The sequence below is a fragment of the Puntigrus tetrazona genome, chromosome 6, assembly GCF_018831695.1.
Source record: "Puntigrus tetrazona isolate hp1 chromosome 6, ASM1883169v1, whole genome shotgun sequence".
NCBI classification, from domain to species: Eukaryota; Metazoa; Chordata; class Actinopteri; order Cypriniformes; family Cyprinidae; genus Puntigrus; species Puntigrus tetrazona.
The window spans coordinates 17,877,257-17,894,068 of NC_056704.1; the positions used below are offsets into that span (position 1 = coordinate 17,877,257).

At 35.2% G+C, this 16,812-nt stretch overlaps 1 protein-coding gene across 3 annotated transcripts in view; it reads left to right on the forward strand.

Annotated features, from left to right (window-relative positions):
* The window catches only part of negr1 (neuronal growth regulator 1), a 94,761-nt gene that overhangs the window by 37,214 nt on the left and 40,735 nt on the right, over positions 1–16,812 (forward strand). For all 3 annotated transcript variants that reach the window (XM_043241915.1, XM_043241918.1, XM_043241919.1), the window contains exons 5-6: positions 11,534–11,654; positions 15,168–15,316. In XM_043241915.1, coding sequence (XP_043097850.1) covers positions 11,534–11,654; positions 15,168–15,316 — 270 coding nt within the window. The remainder of the gene's footprint in view (positions 1–11,533; positions 11,655–15,167; positions 15,317–16,812) is intronic.

The window sequence follows — 16,812 nt, forward strand, 5'->3', positions numbered from 1 at the left end:
CTCACTTTGTGCATTACAGTCTCCACAAAAATATGAGGCAGCACAGTAATTTTCAACATTTGAAAAAGAAAAAAAATAAGGAAATTCCTTATTTCTTAAGCATAAACCGACAACATAAGTAATAACTGACGTCCTTAAAAATATATATATATATTTATATATATATATATATATATATATATATATATATATATATATATATATATATATATATATATATATATATATATTAGTAAAAATTCTTTTTATTTTTGTTTTGTGGTGCCATTAGCCAATCAGCATTGTCATGACATTTTCCTTCGGCTCTGAAGTGATTAGTCACATGGCATTTACACAATCGGATGGCTTTCTTCAGGTATTATAGACCACCCTAGAACCAGGAGGTGGAGGTTCCGGTTGATTCACAGTGATTTACAGTGACAGCTAATGGAAGCAGCAACAGCAGATCCTGTTCCCTTCGAAGCATTCTGTTTCAAAGCAGGAAAAGGGATAGACATAATCCCAATGTATCAATCAAAGCACTTTTACCCACTACAGCTGGGTGAAAAATTAGCTGGAATGGAGGTGCCAATGCTGGATTTAGAAGAGAAGTGTTATCTCACCATTATGTCCCAAAATAAAAGTGAGAAGGATGCGAGAGGACTACTCTGCCAGTGCCCAGTGCATTGCGCAAAGAAATCCTCGATGTGAAATGTGCAGAGCTAATAGGATTTTATTCAACCACTCAGCGGTCCAAAAAAAGAAAAAAAATCTCTGCATTATAGTGTAGTAATATATGCTGCACTGTATTTCAGGATATCAACGGTGTAATGTGTTAGGTATGGTTTCATTTTATTACTTTTTTATTAGTTATATTTCAAAGCTAGTTGCAGTCTAGCGAAAAAAAAAGAAGTGAAATGTAACTATTTGTGACGTGACATCCTTGACACTTCCTCTGTATGTGTCGTTTTTATTAGCCTTACACGAATGCAGATAGTGTGACTCGACGCTGACATTTCAAGGGTAATCAGCGTAATTAAATACACGCCAAAAAAATAATCCGGTTTGAAAATAATTACAGCTTTTAGGTATGTGCGGAACTGACCTTCAGGTTAATTGCAGATTATGACCACTAATTGAAATAAGCTAATTTATTTGAGGAAAACTAATTCTGTGCATGTATTTTAATGCATTTAACACATGTATGTGTAAGTCGTAACTTTATTAAAGCCACAAGGACTTGTTCCACTTACTTCGTTCGTTCTTGCTACTATTTATCTCAGAAATAAATTGTAGGTTTTTTCTGCTTTTCAGGGATTTACACCATCATAATTTCTAAATGAAGACCTACAGGTCAATGTCAGAATTTTGTAGGCATTGTAACTGTAGACGTGTGCTAAATTATAGCCCAGTGGACCCATGTGTGACAAACACCTTGAATCATTTACTGTTATTGTTGCTACTTGTTCCCTGGTGAGTGCTAAGATAGTCTTCTGTCAGCATTCTGTGAAAGTCATGTAGATCACTCAGCTAACTGAAATAATGTTAACACTTTAAATGTGCATTATGACCTTCAGTCTATAACCTTCGTGTGTAACCTCCATTCATGCAACAACAAAAAAAAAAACCTGTTGTTATTGTTCCAGTTGGCGTGCAGCGATTGTATCTTTGGGTAAGCTTGCTAATTCCTAACATGCTGAAATTTGGCCTCTCGTAAACATTAGCCAAACCTGGTGCTCAATTCCAGCCAAATCAAACATTTAGAAAAAATAAAATGGAAAAGCATTTGGCACACCAGGGTTGTGCTGCATTGAGAATTGAAGTGAGAATGGCTTTTCAATCCCAGAATTAGAACTGAATTAAGTGGATGCTAGAATGTTTTCTTGTATATTTATATCTATTCATAATGTCATTTTGTATATATTAATTTAATATTAATATAAATATATAATAAATTTTTACAACACGCAATATGAAAAGGCTGTGTATATATATATATATATATATATATATATATATATATATATATATATATATATATATATATTAATATCTTAATACAGTACATAGTTTTCTTCAATTCTGCATACAGTTATACAATTTTTCATGGCTTTGTTTCTGCAACAGCTCTTGCATTTTAAATCTGCTCTTTTCTGATGTGAAATTAGTTGTCATGAAGCTCAATTTATCTTGTTATGAGTATATGCCACAGCATTTTTATTTTCCTGTTGGAATTCGCACCAGATGTTTAGTTTTAAGTTCCACTTTCATACAGGCGCTGCCTCTAAAGACATCAAGGAAAAGAAATATATAAATAAGACGGATTAGGTGATGTCACGTAGCTCACAGATGTTACAATGTTTATGCAAGATGCAATTGGTAGAGCTTTGGAGAGGCAATGCAATGCCTTTGCTTCATATGTCATTTTGTCAAGACACATTTTGAGCTAATGTGTCCTGGAACAACCACTTTGTTCTGCAAATTACGTAGAAAGACATAGTCTGTTTACATTCAGATTTCACCTTCCTTTAAACCTCCCAGTGGTTTATAAAGGAATTAGTAGTCAGAGAGGGATTGGTGTTATTGTGTTGCATAAGAGGTTGATTTAAGCTCTATAGCTGCATGAATGATTAGTGAAATACTAATCTTTAATGGATGTTAATCTTGAGCTGGATAAGGTCATGTATTTTTATGTATTTTTATTTTATATATATATATACAATGTAAATATATATAAATGTATACTATACACTATACATGTTTTTATATATGCAAAATAAATATACGCAGTGCACACGCACCTTCTGTAATCAAAAACTTTTATTTTGGATGCGATTATCACTTGACAGCACTAACGTATAAATATATTTTTCTGTCTTTAATGATAGGACAGTTAGGCTATCAGTGCAGACTGGAATTGTGTAATCTGTTTGACATTAGTGGCAGTAAACTAAATTGCAAAAATAATGACAAGTTCCCGAACACTCCCCCCTGCCATTGGTTGACCAAACGGATAGCCCCACCCCAAACTGACACGATTAGTTAAGGTAATGTTGCGGTTCTCAGAACGTGCAAACAAAAACTCTCCATTCATTGTCGTTGAATTGAAAACAGTAACTGAGTCTATAGACAATATATTTTCAGTAATGTGGCAAAACTTGTAATTGTCCATGTCTCAAATAGATGTGTTTTACATGGCGGTTTCCTGTTATTGTCCTAATGAGGCCAAGAGTCCACTTCTGCACAGTGTGTAAACATAGTCATTGAGTAAGAGGTTATAGTGCAGCTTAAACTTCAGCTTTAATTTGAGGTTATTTAAACAATCTGTGAACGATGTTGCAATTACTGTCCCTTTTTCATGCGTTTTTTCCATTTTAAATTGGCTGTTCAGCCAGTTGTTTTTGGCCAAGTGTGTGTTGTTGCATTTTTCATGCACAAGAAAGCTGTCAGAAAGTCGCGAGTTAATTTTAGGCATTTGCATTTGCGAGTCTGTTGCTGGAGTTTCTCAACATGAGGACCAAAGACGTGTCAGTTCTGATAAAGCATGTTGTCATTAAGCCGAGCAGCAGGATAAACTGATCAGAGGCAAAGCAGGTATGTTCAAATCACCTGTTTAAAAAACACAGAACACGGAAAAAAGAAGTGGTGGTGATCCAAAGCATACCACCCTATTTGTGAGACATGGCTGTGTGCTATGCCCCAGGCATGTACGGCTAATTCTGTCTCCCTTGACTTTAGTGATGTGATTGCTTATTAATGTAATGTGAGCTGTAATGAAGATGAATGCCGCTAATGCAACCAAGGAGTTTTTCAGAGCCCAGTAGACGAATAGTCTTGACCAACCGAGTCATTCCCTTGCTTAATCCAATTGAGCCTGCTTTTCACTCACTGAAGACAATTGAACATGTCTTTCGAAGGCCTAAAACAAATTTCAATCACTCTCTGAATGCTTGGGGATTTACTACTAAGTATGTAATAAGGTGATTTCACTCAGGGGCTTTAGTTATGTAGTTAACTCATAAAATAAAAAATAAACTGTAAATTAAATGAAATATTTAAAAAAAAGTTTTATTTTAGATGGTTGCCAAGGCAACATTTCTCATTTTGTATTAAACTGCAATCTACTCAAATAAAAAAAATAAAACGGAAAAAAAAACATTAAAAAACGAATTAATTAAAATGACAAAAAAACATTATAATTAGTAAAGCTTTAAATAAAAAAAGAAAGGGAAAATATACAAATGAAAATTGGAATAGTATCTCATTGTCACTACAATATCATTGAACTTATGACTTTAATTTATTCTTTTTCTTTTGGTTCCCTAAATGGACAGCTTGTGTATATTGAAGTTTGTCATTTCTACAAGGTTCAGCTTTTCAAATGAAAGCTGACTGTTTTCTTTTTATTGACAATCACCATGAGACTAGTATCATTTGCACATGGTCTGCGCTGCAGACATAAGCCAACATCAAAATGTCCACATTTGTCCCTAAATGGACATCATTTTAAGCTGCAATGTAAGATCATTTTTATCTTAGGTTCATGTGTAGTTTGTAACATCTCTATATGCATTTTCTAGTAGTAGCATAAAGCATTTGTATATATTGCATTGTCATTTTTATTGACTGTGCATTTTCTTCTCTTTTATAGCTATTATTGCCTATTTAAAAAGTCAAGGCTTCATCAGACTTGTCCTGATTTGTATTCACCTTATTTGTGGTATTTGTAAATGCAATTAAAGACTTTATGCTGTTACTGGCTTGACATTTTACTCTAATGATTATATCTATGCACGGACACATGCATTTATGATTTGACATATTCGTATCGCTGAAAGAATTTTCAACTTGTACAGCTGTATTCATTGGGTTATGCGGTACATTGCAGTCAACCAAGCATATGTTAAAAGCACGGCCTGATTTTATGGAACATTGAGATTTATCAGAGATGAAATGCACTGTTACTTGGCACAGTCCGATAGTGACCCATCATTTCTGTACGATTTGAAGTGTGACAGAAATTGTGGAAAGTTTCCCAGTTAGAAAATGGCAAATGTAGATTTTTTTTTAAATTCCTGAACATTTTAAAGCGATGAAAGGGCCTCTTTGTCTGCAAGACTGGATAAGAAGGATATGGAGGAGGCCTCTGGATGGCATTCAGTATAATTTTACGTCAGTAGAAAGCTAGCATTAAAAAAATAGCCAGAAGAAGTCAATCTTAACAGTTGTCCAGGGCTTACAATAGGCTTTTGAAATCAATGAATGTCATTACCTCTGTTCCAAAACCTACTGAACTGCCTTGCTGTCTGCTTCCTACATAGGCAGCAATTGATTTCAATAGAGCTGCTGTTAAGATGCTGCTAAGCTAAAGGCACGATGCTATGCTGAGCACAAAAACACAAATGTTGAGTAAAATAATCTTATTTTTTACGGTAAAAAAATTGCAGTTTTAAATAAAACTGATTATTGAAATGAAAGGGTTTCACAAGAAAATGCTGCTCAATCTTTCTCTTTTTTCCCCATCATATACTTCAGTAATCGTTCTAAACTGGATATAATTTGATCAAAATTCAATCTGTAAAAACCACTTTGACTAGTTTGTGGTAAAATTAATATTACGACAGACATTTCTACATTTGTGACAGGAAAGTAGCACATTTCTGTGAGATCAACTTCAAATTTGGAACTTAACTTAGAAAAGATTAGGTATAAACGCAAAAATATTATACTATTTTAGTTAAGAGGTTAATTCAGTGTGGCGTTTGATTTGCGATTAGTTTTGTACATTTTCTGTGTAGTTCTTAATAGCCACAAGCTAAAGGTCTGTCTTAATGCAGTTCTGGCATGAACTGGACACACATATTGCTTTGTCCTTCACCGTTTGCTGCGATGTAAACGTCAGTCTTGACACCACATATTAAAAGTAATGAAAGGCCTTAGTTATTGAACCACTCACCCCCCCAAAACTGCAAACTGTGTACCTCTGACGCACACGCTAACGGAAGTTCGTAATGCATTTCCATAAATGACTCTATGAATGATGTCCCTTTAATATTATAAGGCTTCACAGACAAATAACTGCTTGTCAGGAGTGCCCATCTTCACCGCTCAATACAATATGGCTCTTATTTTTCGGCATGGTAGGCTAAAAGCCAATTTGTCTATTTACATAGATTTGTGACACTGTGGTTAATGATTTCATTCAACTCGATACTTTTCTCCACAGTGCATATTCTCTGTGGGACATACAAAGCCTGTGTTCCCTTAGCATGAGTGTTATTTATAAGGATTGGATGTGTTAGAGAAAGAACATGATGTTATTCTTGAATTTTAAATGGAAAACTTAATGAATTAATAAATCTTGGCTGCTAAACCCAGTGCTGGCGAACAGAATAGGACAATGAGGTGGAGACAGCAATTGAAGCAGTCTCTCTGTTTATAAGCTGATAAGTCATGGACTGATGAGTCCATTCCTTAATTGTGAAGAAAACTCATTTTAGCCTCTGGCTGAAGAGGTGGGTTATTAATTGATCTTGTAATTAAAATAACATGTTATACTTGTTGGGAGGATAAAGGTGCAAGACTGTATAAATCATCCCTTCCTCCAAAGTGTCATGTGATAAATTAATTATTGTTGGTTGGGAGATGTGCCAGTTAGTCATTCTGTACCAACGTCAGCGAACTTTAAAGTCAGACATGCTGCTGTGATGTTATGACACTTATTAGTAGGAAAAATAATAAACTGGATTAGCATGCAGTTTCAGTTCAACCCACTAACCTCTGGCTTCAGTCTGATAATAGAAAATCCTATTTAACTTGATTGAACTGGTGCTCCTATTCAGTTTTTTTTCCTTTGAAAGATCAGGTTATACCGTGCCTAGATTTATCCTAACAATAAAATATCATTCAATAGCAGTCTATTTTGAATTAGTCAACCTGCGTTTTTTTACATGTCAAATCTGTGCATGAAAGACGAATCACAAAGGCGCCGAACCCTAGGGAACCTTGTTTGGCATATATTGACGTATTCACCGGTTTTGCGAGGTGCTGTGTTCACAGGTATTCTAAAACATAATCTCTGCCTTGTCATTTTAATTTGCGTTTGTGATCAAGCCGCAACTGGCAAATTTGTCAAACAGTAAGCCCCGCAGCATCCATTTTTCATGCCAACTTTGCTATTTTCAGACCCTCCCATCTGGTACGAGCTTAGAAACTCACCAATGATTTACAGTTGCACTCTTTTGTTATGAAGCCTGTAAATGACTGGGATTGTAGGGCTTTCGTGGTTTTTACACCATGATTCTGCATTAGGCTGTGCTGATGTCTGATTCCTGTAATGAGAACTCCTTAAAAGACTAATGTAAGAGAATCTTAGAAGCCGCGCGTATGGGTTTAATAGGGATTTTTTTCGTTGTGTGGATTATTACATTAGGTGCTCTCTTAACACAAATATTTAAGAGAAATTAATATTCTGTCATCATTGTACTGACAGTTTAAAAAAAATCAAAAATTCATTCATTCTTTTGTGATCTGGAAAAAGAAAGAATCATTTGATGCGAATTTGCCTTTAATTCTTGATAAATAATCTGCTCTGTTTACATAATTATAAACTGCACTTTGCAGATGGATTTTGTTGTGTGTGCTCTGCTGATTCTTCTTATGAAAACTAAAAAAAATTATTCAAAATCAGTCAGGTGAGAATTTTGTCATTTGGCACATCAGTTCTTTGCACATCATTTATTTGATTAGATTTTTTTAAAGATGTATCCAAAGACTAGCTGATACATTCATTTCCATTCTGCTTTAAACTATATCTTGATGTTTAAAATTGGATGACTTGCATGAGTTCTGTCCCTCCGGATCCTTTATCACTGCAGTATATGTGCTCAAACGATTTTAATTAATGTGAAAAGTTGTGGTTGCAGTTGTGGCTAATGCTTTGTTTTCCTCCCTGGGTAGTTCTTGCTAATGCAGCTTTATAATGAACTGGATCATCCCTCAGTGAGGACAGATGCAGTGGTTTGTTAGATAGGAGAAGTTAGCTGTGTGGATATATATCAGAGCCAGCTTCTCTTGTGCTATTAGGCAGCCTGCCAAGGCATGCCAATAGCTTACAATACAGCACAAATCTCAGTGATGAATGACACAGACAGATACATACCATATCTCACCCTCAGCAGATTTCAGCCGCTCTCAAATCTCTTGTTTTTATGTGCAAAACACATAAGCTGAATTAACTTGAAATCCACTTGTGTAACCTCCAATATGGAGGTGTTTTTGCAGATTTGAAGCATGTGCACACATACAGCAGACGCATAGATGTCTCTAGTAAATGCACCCTTGGATTCTCTCACGTTGGCTCTGTATGCAGAGAATTTTCTGGTTCTGCCTCTCAATGCCATATTATAGCATCCAAATCCATTTAAAGTAAGCTCACACTGATTAATGGGCCAGAGAAGGTGTGAAATATTTCGAATGCATCCCAACTGAAATGTCAGGTAGCGTGGCAAATGTTTGAAGTGAACTGTGTTAAAGATTCAGTTTTCTGTTAAAGGCTGAACTTGGCGTCGCAAGTACGGACGCTATCATATCACCTGACACCTGATTTGAATTGCTGGAATCTTTTTCACTGCAGGATCTAAATATGTATTTGCGCATATATTTTTAAATTGCTCTTGACACCTGATGTCATGATTGTAAAAGAATATTTTGACTTATTTTAATCAGCAGCATGGAGATCTGTGTGCAACTGGATTCCATTTGTCATCTCAATGCATAAACATGTTATGTTACGGATCTTATTTGCTTTTTTTCATTTATTGTAGCTAGATTATACACTTCATTAAATTTTGTGTCTTGTAAATTCATATTATGAATATATTGTTCAGATAAATTCATTTTATGCATAATGTCAAAGAAAAATTATTTAAAACTAAATAAGTCATTACATTTTAATTAATGTATGCTTTTTAAAGAAATGTCTTATGCTTATCAAGGCTGCATTTATTTTATGAAAGTAAAGTAAAAATAAATATTGTAAAATATTATGATATTGTAATTGGTTTTCTGTTTAAATGTATAAAAAAACAACCTGAATTTTCAGTAGGTTGTTACTCCACATTAGGCTAATTTGGTGTTCAATAAACATTTCTTGCAACAAAAAACTTACAAAACGCAATTGCAAACCAAATGGCGCACCAACCTCTTAACTAAAATAGCATAATATTTTTTCAAATATAAAATTGCTTTTCTACCTAATCTTTCTAAGTTACGTTTCAAATTTGAAGTTGATCTCACGAAAATGGAATCTTCAATTATATGTGGTTTGTCCACATTAGAAAAAGCTAATACTTAATAAGGTTAATACTTCTTGTTATATGATACTTAATACTTTCATGAGGAGCTTGCTAAATGATTAAAAATATTATTTTCATTGCACACAATGTCTGATTTCAAAGTGTTTTTTTACAGACTGAATTTTCATCGTTCTGGCTTTCAGATGATATCCAGTTTAGAACGATTACTAAAAAATAAGAAGGGGAAAAAAGAGAAAGATTGAACAGCATTTTCTTGTGAAACCCTTTAATTTCAATAACTCTAGCATTCAAAGGTAAGCAGGGATTTTTTTGAAAATGAAGACATTTATAATGTAAAGCAATTTTGTAATTATTTATGTCATGTGCCTATTTTCACAGTCTAACCCCATTTTATTCTATGTTCTTGCGTTTCGCTCATACATCAGATTACTGCAGTAAAATGGGTTGCAAAAAGCAGTTCACTTTGATTTGAAATTCTCTGCACTCAGCCTTGTCCTTTCTGCACCCATATATTATAGGCTCAGCAGTCATTTGTCCTCGCCTTTGTCATCAGCAATGTGTTCCTTTAATCTCTTATTTTATGTTATCCTTAAATCTATGCTAGCCTGCTTCTGTGATGCTCAGGTTATGTAATACTCCCTAGGCATTTTCATGGGTTGATGCCTGTACTGTAAATGCATGATCCAGCCAAAGCAGAAGATTCATCCGTTGCCACTTTTTTGGATCAGACAGACTTCTCTTCCAACATATGCCAAAACTCTGCATTCAAGCTGCGTTGATGTGTCACACTGCTATTTTCATACCTTCCCAGGAGATTGTGCAGTGAAGAAATGATGAGCAGCACAATATCACAGAACTAAATTTTTCAACGCAGTGATTACAATGATGGATATCCGTATTCTTTATGCACGATTCTCGCAGTCTTGGAAAACATTTTGATTTCTAGGAGTAAAAGGAGTCATGGAAATTTCTTTAGTGAATGTAATTATTATTTTATTCAAGTGATTGGTACCTGACATGCAGATGGTAATCCATCTAGCAAATACCGTATGTGTTCTTTTTTTCTGATCTCAGTCAATGTTTATGCTTCATGTTGAGAAAAAAGGTGAGATTTTCCTTTGTGCTTTAATTTTCAAATGCTGCAAATTAGTTTTCCTGATACCAGAAATGAGAGAAAGTTTCACCTGCTTGTACAATGCGGGGAAGAGCATGCCTTCACATTTGTTGATGCTGGAACATGTCTACTTGACATAACTATGGAGCCCATCATTCTTAAAAATCCTTGTTACTGTTCTCACCACAATGGTGGAGATTTCTTTTCAGTCCTCAGATAACATATTACATTGAAGGCCTGGAGAACTTCATACCTTCAACACTGGGGCTATAGAAGAGAATGTCAAAAATTCAATCAGGAAAAAATAGTCTGAACACAGACCTCAATAACTTGCAGGTGATTTTCAAAGAACGAGTTGCCTGGAATATAAATGTCCCCCACTCAAATTCAGACATAGCAAGTAATTTAACGCTAGCTAGAAAGACATAAGTGGATCACCTGCTTGAAGGGAGTTATTTTCAGATTTTTTTTATTTTTTTTTATATCGTATTCAACTTAGTATGCTGAACACGCCTGCTTTATTTGTGTGTATATTAAGTACTGTGTTATTTCTTTCATAGCTTTTTTCTATATGTCATTTTGTATTTGAAAGCACGCCATTCTAGTAGCTTACTCTGTTTACTCCTGCTGTAAGAAATAATATACAATGAAGATTTATGTATGATAAACATTTCTTTTTTCCCATTGAGAGAGGATTGTTGCTTCTTGACGAGCTTGAAAATAAAAATTCAGCCTGTAGTTAAAGCTCTCTCACTGACACCGCTAGAGAGATTTACACTGCATTTGTGAACATGAAAGGGCCCTCATTTTACATGCACATATTCAGAGAACCTTCCTCAGCTCCCCAGCCTTTGAACAGCCATTAAACAATTTATCACTGAGCAGTTCATTTCATTTCTCCAACCCTTGGGACGAATGGTATTTCTCAGCATTGCACCCATAAGATTTACACGTGTTGACCACTCTGAATCTAGTTGCTAATTCATTTCTGCCTCATTCACACGACTGTAAATGAAAACGTTAGCTTTCAGAAGGATTTTCCCTCTCTGGCTGGCCTGGAGGGTTCGTTTATTTGAGTTTGCTCTTTCACTAAATCACGTTGGTTTTTATTTTCTTTCCGTAGTTCCTCCAGCAATCCATGAGATGAGAAGTCACGGGGTCCGACCCGGTCAGATTGCCCTGCTGAGATGTGAGGCAGCAGCTGTCCCCTCTCCGGTCTTTGAGTGGTACAAGGGAGAGAAAAGGTAAATCCAAGAGTGACGAATGCTAAAAGCCTTCATTTCATTAGCTTAGCTGTACAGTGATCATTTATCATACATTATGCATGTTAAGTGAGTTTATTTGTGATTCAGAACCGCAGAGAAGGTTAATGTCGGTCAAGGTCACTTTTTGTGGCAAGTGTGCTTAGGTAAAAAAAAAAAGAGAAATGCTATTTTTGATCAGTATTCATTTCCAGTCACTGCCTTTGTTGAATCCACTGAATAATTACAGTACAATCAAACTGTACAGCAGTTTTTGAGAATTTCGCCTAAGGTTTAATCGCTGAACGTTGATCTAAAGCTGTATTACAGTCTTTAGTAGTATTAGTTTAATAGCTATGGATCTGCGGCTTATCAAATATTACAAAGTGTCTTATTAAAGAGTCTTAATTTCGAAAGATAGTGACTCTTGGCACAGCATAAGCTCATGAAAATCACTTTTGCAACTTAACCGTCGTTTTTAACTTTTAATTAAAGTCATACACTTCTGGCAGAAATACTTTCTAAAAAGATACCAATTGGGTTATATGAGTAACACAAAAAACATGTACTAATTGATCCAGTCAGCATTATGTATTATTTCAAGCACTGGTTTAAACACATTGTTTTTTGGGAGGGTGACTTTCCAGAAGGAAAGACTAGCGTTTGCAAGACAAGGAATAGTTTTAAGGCTGCTTCGGTTGTGTGGAAATGAAATGTCAAATCAGATCCATCTTTAACTCTGCCATTGTCACGGCACTCGGTACACTTTTAGTTTTCTGTCAGCTGTGTACAAGTATCAGCACATAATGTGGCTTTCACTCTTTGCAGTGTAAAGTTGGCTACAGATGGCTAAGTAGATGTAAGAGAGATAAGACCAATCACAATTCAATATGCAAATGAATGCAAGAAAGGATGCCAATATGCAAATATTCATCACTGTCAACACAATAAAAAACACTGGCTCACAGCTAGTTGTTTAAATTTTTTGACAACGTTTCGACTCCGTTCTGGGGATGTTGGTGTTTTTTTCTGTTTTCTGCAAACATTCATTTATGGCTGTGCACCAGATTTTTTTTGTAGATGCATATATTTTATTTTTAGGTTTCTACATTTCCAAAACTATGTCAGTTGGAGATTTCAGAATGTTATTGAAAAAAAAACACCATGAAGTATTTGTTAAAGTTTTATAAAAACTAAAAATAGAGAGCACACTTAAACCTGACCTTACTCACTGACATATTTCTAGCTCTAGAATAAATCACCCAAAAAAAAAAACCCAACAATGACGTTTGATTATGTATAAAAACAGCCATATTAATGAAATGTTATGAAATGTGATAAAATAAGAAAATAAATTAGAGGTATACTAAAATCTGCTTCTAAGTGCACCAATTTTATACAGTTTTATCAAAGTTGAAATACATACAAACCTGTGTATGTTAGGAGGATCTGTCTTACCATTTTAACCCTGCATTTTAATTGTATGTTTGTATAACCTCATCACTAGTAAAGAGCATTCCAAGTCTTCGCACCAATCAGCGTTGACTCAAGTGGTGGTTCTTGAATTTAAATACCAAATTACCCCATTACCCGTCATTTACCCACTCTTGCTGAGTACGATCTGAATCAGCAGTTCACACTGTGCTAATTGTAATTATAGGCTTCACTCAATTTATTCAAATTGCAAAGGAGGCTTATTGGCATTGGGTCTGTACTCTGCTTAATCTAAGGCTTTACATTGAGCATTGTTGCTAAACTGTCTGTTTTACTGTGTTTGTCTGAATGTACCAACTCAATGCTGAACTAACAGCAGGAAACAACAGTGAAAGACAAAACAGAGTAATACTGAGGAAACAGATGGGAATAATGCAGAATCGTGAAAAATTATAACCTTGTATTTCATAAAGTAATATATGTACATTTTTGTAAATCTAAAGATAGTTGGGTCCCCAAATTAGATAATTTTGCAATGGAAAGCGCTTGTTAAATTGCACCTCGCTGAAACATTGTTCTGTTTTTTAGTTGCTTGCTAATAACAGCCTGAACAGAATGTTATAATGCATAAGCAAGGCGATTCTGAATAGATTATTTAAATATCCTTGTGTATAATGGACTATAACACTCAGATACAGTGGTAGCAGTGGTCTTTTGTTTTAAGAAAAGTTTTTGTTCTTATTTAAGCAAGTGTCAGCAGGAGACAAGCTACTTGAGAGTTAGGGGACAAAAGGTCAGCGCATTGCTTTACCTGTGAGAGTAACGCAAATGACCCAAAGTCAGGACTCTCGAGCAACTGCAGCTGAACTTTAGACCTTGACAAAGCTACAAGCCATGTGCAAATTTTTCCTGCTTCTGATTTTCCCTTTGGCTATTCCCTCAGGACCAGGGACAGTTGTAATTTTTTACATTTTCCTTCATAACATATATCTACCTGCCACCTTTTGGTGTAAGAAACATTAATATGTGTCCAAAACATTATTATATACCATTCTTAGGTGAAGAGAGAAATCAATGCGTTATCATCCTCCATAACTGTGTGGCACCTCAGAGGAACAATATTAATGTTATAATATTCACACATATCTTTAAATAGTTTTCACATTTATTTGGTGATAATTCCTTTACTTTGTGGGATTTATTCATGTTTATCACTTATGTTCAGACTTTGTTGTCTTTGTTTGGGGTGCCGGACCGGGAGAAATTATTCATTTTGGAATAATAATAATACTTAATGCAGGCAGGTTTTATTGATTCTATAATAAAGTAGGCATGTACCTTTAAAAAAAAAACTGATATCCAGAATAATAGGAGTTCAGTCAAATAGTAGTAGTATATTTATATGTACACACACAAAACCAAAAAATATAGGAAAAGTAGAAAATATCAAATTAAACGAATAGGAATAGGCAAATGGTTTATATCTTTGCATAAATATTTCAAAAACTGAAATTTGTTCTATTCATCATTTTATATATAAAAATATACTTTTTTATCAATAATACAATAAAAACAATAGAAATGTTAATTAAAATTGTTTCTGTAAATGCAAAGCAAACATTACCCTGGTGTCACATGATCCTTCAAAAATCATACAAATATGTTTAATTGGTGCTTAAGAAACATTTATTTTTACTATCAATGTTGAAAATTTTGTGCAAGTCTGATATTATTTTTTTTTCAATTATTTCAGAATTCTTTTGTAATAATGTAAAAGTTTTTGCCATAATATTAAAAAAAAAAGGTAACGCGTACTGCCCTTGCTGAATGAAAGTGGTAAAAAAAATATTCTGGCACTTAAAATATTGTGCGTTTCGCACCTTTCATTAATTTTTTTCCAGTTTACGTAAATAGTGTGACCAAATACATTTTTGAAAGAAGTAGTATTTCATGTAGCATCACTGCATGTATAAATGAGAAGTGCTGCTAAAAATACGTTTTGATGGATGGATTTATAGCATGCCACACTGCAGCAGGTGTCAACGCTTGACGTGTCATGTCAACTCATGGTCCTATTTTCAGGATTAACATGGGCCAAGGAATAGACATCAAGAACCTCAGCTCCAGATCAGTTCTCACAGTGAAGAACATGACACAGGATCGCTATGGCAACTACACCTGTGTGGCCGTCAACAGGTTGGGAACAGCCAACGCCAGTGTGCCTCTGATTCGTAAGTAACAAGCATTACTCTCCCCTGGCTAACTCGTGTTGTGCTGCTAGTTGCTTTGCTTCGCTCACATGCTGTTACAGTCGTCTCAGAGCTCCTCGGAGAAAACGCAGTGTTTTCCTCCATCTTCAATGCATATGTTGCAGAGGAAATGAGAGAAGATGCTACTCAAATAGGTCATTGTTTTGGAGGCTGAAGTTTTCTGTGAAGCATTTTCAAAGAGCTCTTAAAATGAGATGCAATTTCTTTGAGGAGTCTGTTTGAAGTGTTTCGTTTTTCTGATTCACTGGCCGCTAAGTCAATAATAAAAGCAAGTGGGCTAACAAGATAAACAAATGAAAAAAAAAACAACATCAACAGCAAAAAAAAATAGTGATAGTCTTAAAAGTGGCAGATGGAAAAGTTGAGTCCCCTGCTTTTAAATGAAGCATATCAAAGGCCCAGCTGAGATGAAAAATTCCAGTATCTTTCACGTTCTACTGAAGACCGTCAGTCTGTGATGCGAAAAACCCAGAATAGACCAGAAAGCTGCATCTTCTCCTCCCACCAGAGTTCCTGCGTACCTCTTATTTTCCTCATCGCTAATGAAAAGGAAACCTACCCTACTGTGCTCCTAATGAGAAATGGCAAGCAATTCCTCCACAACACACACATCTCCACATCTGTAGAGATTGCAAATGCAAGAGCTGGTCATCGTTGCCTGGGACTAAATTGCTGTTATAATATTGGTCAATAAGTATTGATGAAGCAAAGGTGGATTCAGGGACACATTAATATTTAATGGAGGACCTCAACCTCAGAGACAAGGTGTGGAGTACTAATCAAAGTGCAGTGTTTGATTTTTCCCTCAGCTTGGAGAAACCTATCATTTCACTCTATTTTTAGCCTGGCGTATGAATTCCGCCCTCATATTTTATACCTTGTATTGATTGAAAGTGTTTCTTAGATTATTCCCACACATTTGTTTTGTTGACTCTTCATCTCAGACACACTGTATCCCCAGATGCAAAATTAAGTACTTTCCCCCTATGGAACCCACCTGGGTCATTTATTGTACTGTATGTCTGCCAACATCAAAGTGATTGAGTACTTTTGGCATCTGCAAAGGGTATTTAGCATAGTGAAATGCTCTTTAATGGCACAAGCTTCCATTAAAGGTCTTCTGTGACAAGGTGGATGTAAACGGGGGTAAAGGCCATTACTTGAATGTCAAGATGCAGTGTTTTTGGAAAAAAGAGGAATTTGACATTTTTTTCACCCAGGTTCACCGAAAGCCAAAAATTGGGTCATCATTTACTCACCTCATGTTGTTTCAAATCTGTATGTATTTCTTTATTCTGTGGAACACAAAAAAGTAGAAAGTGTTCAACTCTAGTGTTGGATCCAAAGTTGTTTTGTATGCACAAAACACCTAAACATGCTTCAGAATATCTCCTTTTGTTTTCCACTGATGAAAAATTATTGGAACAATATGAGGATGGGTAAATATTGACGGAATT